The 9,541-nt window shown below is 35.3% G+C and overlaps 2 protein-coding genes across 2 annotated transcripts; both read left to right on the forward strand.

Annotated features, from left to right (window-relative positions):
- Window positions 1-283: 283 nt before the first annotated feature.
- LOC141827452 (small ribosomal subunit protein eS10z-like) lies at window positions 284-2,590 on the forward strand. Its single transcript, XM_074714700.1, has 5 exons — window positions 284-344; window positions 455-503; window positions 631-913; window positions 1,026-1,164; window positions 2,336-2,590. The coding sequence occupies exons 1-5, from the start codon at window positions 342-344 to the stop codon at window positions 2,411-2,413; spliced, it is 552 nt and encodes a 183-aa protein (XP_074570801.1). The 5' UTR covers window positions 284-341; the 3' UTR covers window positions 2,414-2,590.
- Window positions 2,591-3,303: 713 nt separating this feature from the next.
- On the forward strand, window positions 3,304-8,091 carry LOC141828198 (eukaryotic translation initiation factor 3 subunit I-like). The gene is made up of 9 exons (XM_074715573.1): window positions 3,304-3,578; window positions 3,767-3,982; window positions 4,448-4,575; window positions 5,346-5,465; window positions 5,557-5,646; window positions 6,533-6,619; window positions 6,728-6,807; window positions 7,676-7,765; window positions 7,859-8,091. The coding sequence occupies exons 1-8, from the start codon at window positions 3,395-3,397 to the stop codon at window positions 7,749-7,751; spliced, it is 981 nt and encodes a 326-aa protein (XP_074571674.1). The 5' UTR covers window positions 3,304-3,394; the 3' UTR covers window positions 7,752-7,765; window positions 7,859-8,091.
- Window positions 8,092-9,541: the final 1,450 nt, after the last annotated feature.

Consider the following 9,541-nt stretch of genomic DNA (forward strand, 5'->3'; position numbering starts at 1 on the left):
GACTTCTTTAATATCGTTAATCGTAAACAAATCCAACGAATTATATCTAGTAGACTTTTATAAGTTTGTAAATTAACCTAACAAATACAATACATCTATCTCTAATTCTTAAATGGAGCATGAAGAGAAATTTCTGTATGCTCGGAAAATCAAAGTGCATTATTAGTAAACAAATAATTAATTCTTTAACTAATGGATCGAGCTTCGGAGGCCCACTTGGTTTATCGCCTATCCGGCCCACGCTGTGCACTTTCACAAAAGTAGGGTTCAGTTTATTCGGCGCATCACACATCGGCTCTCTAGTCTTCTGCTCGGGAGGCTGTTCTCCATCCTGCGCGATCATGGTGAAAGCTGAAAACCCTGTTGAATTACGGCATTTTCGATCACTATGCAACCCTATTCTTTGATGTTAATACGACACATAATGATCTCGCTTTCTTTATATCGTTCTCAGATCATCTCTAAGAAGAACCGCCGTGAGATCTGCAAGTACCTCTTCCAGGGTACGCTTGCTTCTAGCTATCGTTTCTATTCCATAAATTTCGCTCTTTTTAAAATGTTTTTCGTTGAAAGATCGTTTTTTTTCTTCTTCCGTTGGTTTTGGTTTGATGCTGCTTTTTGTTGGCGTAGAGGGCGTGCTCTATGCCAAGAAGGATTACAATCTGGCCAAGCATCCGGAGATCGACGTGCCGAACCTTCAGGTCATCAAGCTGATGCAGAGCTTCAAGTCGAGGGAGTACGTGAGGGAGACCTTTGCTTGGCAGTACTACTACTGGTACCTCACCAATGATGGCATCGAGTTCTTGAGAACTTACCTTAACCTTCCTTCTGAAATAGTCCCTGCTACGCTGAAGAAGTCTGCGAGGCCGCCGGCTCGTCCATTAGGCTCTGGCCCTCCTGGTGACCGCCCAAGGTGCTACAAAAATTGATTCAATCTGCGTTCTTGCTTTTTGTTTCCTTTTTAAATTTTTTTTTGTACATTCGAATGACTTTTTTACGGCATTTGGTGTTGCATTATTTTCCAGGGGGCCACCACGGTTTGAGGGAGATAGACCTAGATTTGGGGATAGGGACGGATACCGTGGAGGTCCTCGCCCTGGAGGCCCTCCCGGTGAGGGCGGTGACAAGGGTGGCGCACCTCCTGAATTCCAGCCTTCTTTCAGGGTATGAGTTTTCTGTTCAAACCATTCTTCTTTCTTCCATTCATAGTTGGACTTTAGTTTCTGAAATGTTTGGTTGTGAATTAGCTATCGAGATTAATGTACGGTTTATCTGTGCTTTCAATGATGTTGTCTCAGTAAGGATGTAAACAAGCTGTGTCAACCGTGACCACACAGAAATCTGAGCTATTTAAATTGAAATCAAATTGTGCTTTCAAGTTTGCTTTTCAAAAGCTGAAGAACTCTAGCTCTTAGCTCCAGTAGAGGCAAGCTTATGAGTATTGATAGATCCAACAACAAATGAAACTCACCTCATCTATCAACAAGCTGAAGATTCTAATGAATTTGTTTTGAAAATTGAAGGTTTTAAAAGCATGTTGAAAACGTCTGAGTTCAATCAGTATTAACTTTGTTATGGAATATTTGAAGATGCATTTATGTGCTTAATGTATTGAAAAGCTCATGAACATGCTTATTAATGATTTTTCAATCTTATACAGACTGCTTACCTAGTGATGTTGAATGTTGTTCATGTGTTTTGTTCGCTGATCTTAATGAGACCTAATCAATCAAACCTAAACTACTTCTGTAGGTAGATGACTTGCTTATTGATCTAAAAACAAGTTTATTTTAGTGTTGGATATTTGAATTTGTAGCATACTCAAAATTGAGATGGACTGCTATCGCACAGAATGTACATTTGAAATAGGCTTGTGTAAATGTAACTGTAAAACTGGATGCTTGTTCCTATCTGCTTATGAGGTTATTTTAATGGTCAAGCAACAATGGTTCATTATTCAATGTACACCATGGCCATCTGTTTTTCTGGTTTCCACATTTTTAGGCATTCACAAATATCACTGTGAAATGTGTGCATTTGATCATTATTTAGTCTCTTGGAACAAAAACACGCGGCACTGTTTTTCGAATGGACTTGGTTCCATCCCTGTGCTGTTAAGACTGTACTCGTTGCTATGATATTTAGTCTGGTATAATGTGTTCTCTCTCAAAATATTGATACATTTGCATCTCATTATTCATAAATTCAGCATTCACAATCATTTATAACTTATACCATGTTTTACGACTCTAGATTCAAGCAATAACAGTGCTAATCATACTGAATACGCAATATCTTAAAACTGTTCTTGATTCATGTTTTGGAAATTGTGCAGGGTTCTGGGGGCAGGCCTGGATTTGGCCGTGGTGGTGGAGGATATGGAGCTGCCCCTCCATCTTCTTCATTTCAGTAACTTTCAGATGAACTTCACCTATTCTCTTAAGGAAATTAAGCATTTGGTACAGGGCAGTAATGGAAGTTGAGATGTGTCTTTGATTCACTGTTGCATTTATTTGGTTCAAATCCTTTTTGATTGAAATTTTCTAAGAAATTCAGCTTTTCTAAGCTAAAAATGGAGACTTGTGGTTCAGAGTCTTTATCTTGTTATATATATATATATGAGAAAATTAGTTTGTATATTGATATTCAAAAATGATCTGTCTTCTCCCTAGTAAGTATCTGGTGTTTTGTTAAAGGGGAAATTTGTCTCATGCTTAAAATTTTACTCTTGTCATGCATCGCTTAATTATTAGCATCTTTATGTTTGTTTAAATGTGAAACTATGCAATCATATTTTTATGAAATTGAAATTATTCGAAAAAGGAGGAAGAAAGCTAGACCTAAACCACAAATTAGCTTAAGTTGGGTGCCAACTATCGGTTTGATGGCTCATTGTTTGGTTGCTTGAGTTTTCTTTGCTCATTTTAAAATTTAAAATAGTCAATTTTTTCTTTGCTCATTTTAAAAATTATGTAAAATGATTATTTTTTTCCTATGGTGCCAAAATAATAATAATTTAAATGAGGTGTTCTAAGTTATAAATTATTCAAATCCCTTTAAAATATTATAATGGTTTAATAAATCTATTACATGTTCTTAAGGAATGCTTTTATCGTATGCTCCAAAATAATTAATTTTAAAATTAAAATCCTCTATTGGGCCCAATTCTCATAAAATCCATAATTGTAAGCCCTAAATAGGCCCAATTAATAATTCCTGGGCCCAATTAGAACATAACCTCCCCAATCTGGATCTTTGGGCTAAACTCGGACTTGGCCGCGGGCTTCTTTATCAGTGAATTAGGGTTTGTGTTGAGACAGCGAGGAGCAAGTAGGAGCACCGCGAGAGAGCGAATCGTGTGCTGATCGGGAAGGCTAGAGAAGCAGCAGCAACCATGAGGCCTATTTTGATGAAAGGGCATGAGCGGCCGCTGACGTTTCTGAGGTACAACCGGGAGGGAGACCTGCTCTTCTCCTGCGCCAAGGACCACACGCCTAACGTCTGGTTTGCCGACAACGGTGAGAGGCTCGGCACCTACCGTGGCCACAATGGCGCCGTCTGGTGCTGCGATGTCTCCCGTGAGTTCTTCCCGCTTTGCCCGTTTTTAATAATGTTTATTTTTTTGTTGGGATTGGTTATTTGATAGAAAGTATTTTGCTTACCTCAATCTGGGGGGAAAGATAAGTTTTTTTCTTTCCCCAAATGGGGCATTATTTTCTAGTCTTGTTCGGTTGTGAAGTTGATCGTCTTTTTTCGATGCTTCTAGGGGATTCCATGCGGTTAATCACGGCCAGTGCTGATCAGACTGTGAAGCTTTGGAATGTGCAGAATGGAACTCAGCTTTATTCGTTTAATTTTGATTCTCCAGCTAAATCGGTGGATTTATCTGTTGGTGACAAACTTGCTGTCGTTACCACTGATCCATTCATGGGTTTGCCATCCACCATTCAAGTGAAGCGAATTGCCAGAGATCCAAGCGATCGTAAGGATTGCCTAAGAATGAACATATTTACTCCAATTTCCATATGCTTGGAACATACATGCTTTTTTACATACCTCAACCGCACACCTATGTTTTCCTATATCTCATGTTCCCTCGGCCTTGAAATAATCTACAGTGATGTAGACAATAATTGTTGATCAGCCAATAGAGTTCTGTCCTAAAAGATGGAAAGATTGTGACTCAGTGTAACTTCATAAATTAGCCTGTAACAAAGTTATATATCATATTGTGTCTCTCTATGAAAATTATTGATCATGAAGTAGCATAATAATAGGATGTGTACCAATGTTTTTAGTTAATTGTCATTATTAACTTTGGTTAGCTGTATTGCAAATTAATGACCTTGATATGGCAGGCTGGTTTAAAACCTCACACTCTTCACCTTTCTATACTCATTTCTTGTTAATGATCCATTAATTAATTTCAAATTGTTTCTTTAAGCAGAAACCAGTGATTCAGTCCTTACAATCAAGGGACCTGTGGGGCGCATCAACAGGGCTGTTTGGGGACCACTAAACAAGACTATCATTAGTGCAGGTGAAGATACAGTAATCCGTGTGTGGGATACTGAGGTGGGTGCTTCCATTTCTGTAGTTTTTTTTGAAGTCATCTGATATCATTCTTGTTGATCACATAACTGATTTTCATATGAAAGTCTACATTTATCTTGGAGTAACTCATGTAATGACTAACATTTTCATTTTCACTTTCACGGAATACTGTCTTGAAATTATTGGGAAACCAGAAGCTATGGAAATTGAATATGACAAAATGTAAAAACTATAGCATGTGGAAATTTATTTTACTAAATGTTGGAAAATCTTGCTGGTATAGTATGGGCTATGTTCTTTCATATCACATGAATTTCTCTACAGTGGAATTTTTCTTAATTCTTATTCTTCCACTCTGTAAATTGTACTGTTTGGTGGGTCTTTGTTGAACTAGTATTGATTGTTTCTCTGTTACCATTTGCTATAGTTCCTGTACAACTGTTGTATCAGTTCATCTTAAATCACTCTTCCACATTTGACTTTTTTTTGAGATGATATTTCATCATGGTTGTTATATTTCGATGCAGTTTTTTTAATCCCAGATAAGGTGTAATAACTGAATATGGTCGTCTAACTATTAGTGTTGACACAACTTATCCTTAATAATCAAGGAAGTCACTGGCTTCTTAGTTTCAAGGAATAGCAGAAAGAAAGATAAAACATGTAATTCCAAATAGTTATTTAATGTAGATGTCTGATATGCGAACCTTCTAGGACATCTTACTGCTTAGGTTATGGTGTTATACTTTTCATTGGGTAGCTTGTATATATATTGTATGTGTATTTTACAGACCGGCCAGCTGTTGAAGGAATCTGACAAAGAAACTGGTCATCAAAAAACAATTACCTCACTGTCAAAATCTGCAGATGGTTCCCATTTCCTAACAGGTTCCTCAGATAAGTCTGCTAAGGTGATAGTCAATTTCACTAATATTTTTATAATCTATTTCAGGTTTTGTTATCTATCTCCACTTATTTTGTTTTGTGGTTTCTTTGAATTAGCTTTGGGATATGAGAACTTTAACACTTATCAAGACTTATGTGACTGAACGTCCAGTAAATGCTTGTGCTATATCTCCACTGCTTGATCATGTAAGTGACCTATCTAAATTTCTCCATACTTTCTGTTTTTTCCCCTCTGCAAGATTGCAAGGAATCCTGTCTGAAAAGTTCTCTTTCCACGCAAAGATCTATTCCTAAATTTTCTTTTTGAAAATTGATTTATTTTATATTGTGTTCTTTGTCTAAAAAAGTTATTTCTATTGGGTTCCACTATCAGCATTTTCTGTGAAGGAACGTTTTACTACTCTTCCTAGTTTGTTGTACATACTTTCTCCTACAAAAGATGTTATACTATAGCTAAGACAGGCTTTTGGCTAAGTTTATAACATTTGGCAGATAGATGTGGTCCTACCCCAAACTACTTGCATTTTACAATTTACATATATACATAGAAATATCTTGATTCTAACTTCATAGAGTGTTAGTTATATCTCTATCTTTTCCACCTAAATGTTTTTCAATGAGTCGTCGTAATTTGTAACTAAACTGCACAGCTGAAAATTTGTAGAATATACAATAGTTTGTACCTTGAGTGTCAAATTTTGCAACAGTTCATCGATATGTATATTGTCTCATGACATTGGAGCTTTGATGTATTGTATGCATTTTAATGTCCGATGGTTGGAAAGTAAGCTTTATATAGAGAGGGGCATACTTGGCTACAGTATTCAAGTTCATGTTTTCTTCCAATTTTAGGATGTAACTTTACGATTGCAAATAGAAATTTCATGTTGGAAGTGAATTATTGGTCTCAAGAAACAAATGTTTGTATGCTGGTATATATTTTCTGTCTACCACAGTCAATCTGATTTGCATTATATTGGGTAGTTGTAGTGTTGCAGTCAAAGAAACACTTTTATATGTTCTCAGGTGTATAATTCATCTTGATTTTAGCTTCCTCGGTTTTTCTTGGTAGGTGGTTATTGGGGGAGGCCAAGAAGCAGTACATGTCACTACCACTGACCGACGTGCAGGAAAATTTGAAGCCAAATTCTTTCACAAGGTATACTACTTATCTTCAGGAATTCTATGTAATTATTATTAAAATTACCTTTTCTTTTATTTAAGTTGTGCCAATTATTTATTCTCTCCTTTTCTTTTGTTCTAATAGATTCTTCAAGAAGAAATTGGTGGTGTAAAAGGACATTTTGGACCAATAAATGCTCTGGCTTTCAACCCTGATGGGAGAAGGTTTGAATTCCTGCTCATCTTTAATGCAATAAGCAATTGTCATTAGCCAGCTGTTTGATCTAAAAATTAGTCTCTAATCAGAATCTAATTTTTCCACTGAAGTTTAAGTTGATTTCTCAATTTTTTGGCCTGTCTGCAATTATCTTAGCCTGAAGTATTCTTATAATTGTTCGAGTATCAATGATTCAATGTCCAGACATTATAGATAGATGTAGGCAAAATATTTTTTCATATTTTGTTTTATTCACGAAATAGTCTAACCATTTGATTGTTGATGTACTGCTGATGAAATTGCTGCTGGTGGTTTTTGTTGAGAGTTTTGTGTTTGCCATTCTTTTGTTGACATCTTCATGATCTTAGATTTCCCAAGTTTGAAGATGAAACAATAGTGGGTTTATCGTGTTTTTAGTGGATGAAGAAAATGAGTAATCTTTCAGTAATTACAAGACTTGCATATTGTATTGCTGTTCTCTTTTTCTTTTCCCCTTTGATTATCAACCCTATGGTTATAGCATTCTGGTGATTCATTGGGATCGAGATGCACATCAATCTTTCTCTAATTCAGCATTTAGAGATGGACATGTGCATTGGATAACCAAAGCACAAATGATTTTGTTCATCTTTTTTTGTTGAAAGTGATTAGGAAAAGTGATGCTTTGTATTATAGTCAGATTGCTGTAGTGCTCCTTGACATAGATTAATAATAAAACAAGGTGTCCTTTTTTCACCCGTTCTACTGCCGAAGATGGGGTAACCATATTGTTAATGAATTTTGTTCTCATTGCCTTCCATGCAATGCCTCCTGGGTTGATTCTTTTCCATATATGTTCATTCACTGGGTCGTATCTTTTTGGACCATTTCTTGTAGTTTTTCAAGCGGAGGTGAAGATGGTTACGTGAGACTCCATCATTTCGACTCAGATTACTTCAATATCAGGATGTGAATGTGTAACCCGAGGTACCATCACGCCATCCCCTCCATTATTTTGTCGTAACGTCTAAAGGTATCAGCAGGGTTGCATAAACCCATGCCCCTTGCCTTGCAATCTAGGTGTTACTGAGGCTGTTTCAGTGGGATCCCCGAACGATCTGGGAATGGTTTTATTGTTCGCTCTACGACTGGCTTTCAAGCAATATGTGATGTATCTCGGAGAGGATAGCTCTTACTTTTTTTTGTCATCGATATTTTATATGTTTGATCAATAACTAAACATTTTGATTCCGAGTTTTCACAACATAATCCAAACCATGCAACAAGCATGTCTATCCAATCTTGGCTCTGAATCATGGTACCACAATCTATATTTTATCACCTTTGCTACTTCAAGGCTAATATTATCTAGAAATTTTTCATGGAATATGGTGTTTTTCTTAGAAGTTGTAAATTAAGAGAAAGTGCCATGTCGTAGATGGCATGATTCTTTCTTGTTTGAAAGTTGAATGTGAAGTATAAAAATCTGCTCGTCTTTATTTTAAATGAGGTGTGCATTTGCAGCAGACTTCATCCCCGTCTTCTTACGATCGATGCTTTAAATGTTCACTTTAATTATTAAAATAGTATTGAAATAGACAGTGGTTATCTTATATTGTCAGTAGAGGTTAACTGTTCCCGTTTTAAAAAGAAAAATATAATTTATTTGTCTTCTATGATTCGTATTTGGATTTTTAGTTGTTTTTTCCTGAAAGAAAAATGTTGGTTTTCTTTAACTATCCTTGTTCATTCTTCCATAAATGTTTCTGCTTACTAAATGATTTTTGAATCATTAGTTCCAGATTTTTAGATTGATTGATGATTGCCTCATAATGGTAAAACATTCATAAGAATAATAAGAGAATCAGTTTGAATTTGAATTTCAAATGAGATGAATATTTTAAAATTTAACTTCTAAAGATTTTACCTCTACTTAAAGTTTAGATATTTTGTATTGTACTCTTGTATCTACTACCTCTAACTACCTACTAATCTTTAAATTGTCAATCCATTACTTCTAAATTCCAATGAATTGCAATATAATGAACTAATTTTGTTTCAATTAAATATTTAGTCTTATTTTAATGTATTCAAGTCTACGTAAGCCTTGATTTAAATATGTAACTACACTTTCATTAAGTAATGAATAATCATGTTCAAATCTAAGTTTCCTTTATAAAATTACTTTAAAAAAATAAAGAAGTTGTGTCCCTAACTCCGTAACTGCCAACAAAAATGACCTACAATTTAATAAAATAATCAGAAAGACAAATCAAGTCCAATTGGTGATGCAAGGTGATCAGAGTCTTGTTAGTTTAATTTATTTTAATTTGTTAAATTATTGTTCTAAAATATCAGCATAATTCCTCAATAATGGTACCTGATTAAGCTACAATCACCAACTCTTGCCAAACGATGTGTTCATCTTTTTGTCATGTTAAATTGAAAACTTGTTAAATATAATTTACCTAATTTGAAAGAAAAAACAGAAAGCAAAACAATCATATCAAATTAATGATGCAAGATGATTAGTGCCTTGCTAATTAATTTAATATTATAATAATTTGTTAAATTATTGTGCTAAAGTATTGACATAATTGTTCATTAGTGATTCGACTACAATTACTAAATCTTTCTTCTGACTCTTACGACGCCAAGAAGCCAAACAATGTGGCCATCCCTTCGTCACTAAGAAGGTTTCACGTCTATCCCATTAAGATCATTTATCATCATTCTCGAACCATTTTTTTTTATAAAGTTAAA

This window comes from Curcuma longa, chromosome 4 (assembly GCF_044706935.1).
Source record: "Curcuma longa cultivar G26 ecotype Majalengka, Jawa Barat chromosome 4, ITB_CL_G26_1.1, whole genome shotgun sequence".
Classification (NCBI taxonomy): Eukaryota; Viridiplantae; Streptophyta; class Magnoliopsida; order Zingiberales; family Zingiberaceae; genus Curcuma; species Curcuma longa.

Coding starts and splice junctions, on each gene's coding strand:
- LOC141827452 (XM_074714700.1), top strand. Junction 914..1,025: donor CCTCCTGGTGACCGCCCAAG/GTGCTACAAAAA, acceptor ATTATTTTCCAG/GGGGCCACCACGGTTTGAGG. Junction 1,165..2,335: donor AATTCCAGCCTTCTTTCAGG/GTATGAGTTTTC, acceptor GAAATTGTGCAG/GGTTCTGGGGGCAGGCCTGG.
- LOC141828198 (XM_074715573.1), top strand. CDS start 3,395: ATGAGGCCTATTTTGATGAAAGGGCATGAGCGGCCGCTGACGTTTCTG. Junction 3,579..3,766: donor CTGGTGCTGCGATGTCTCCC/GTGAGTTCTTCC, acceptor CGATGCTTCTAG/GGGATTCCATGCGGTTAATC. Junction 4,576..5,345: donor TCCGTGTGTGGGATACTGAG/GTGGGTGCTTCC, acceptor TGTATTTTACAG/ACCGGCCAGCTGTTGAAGGA.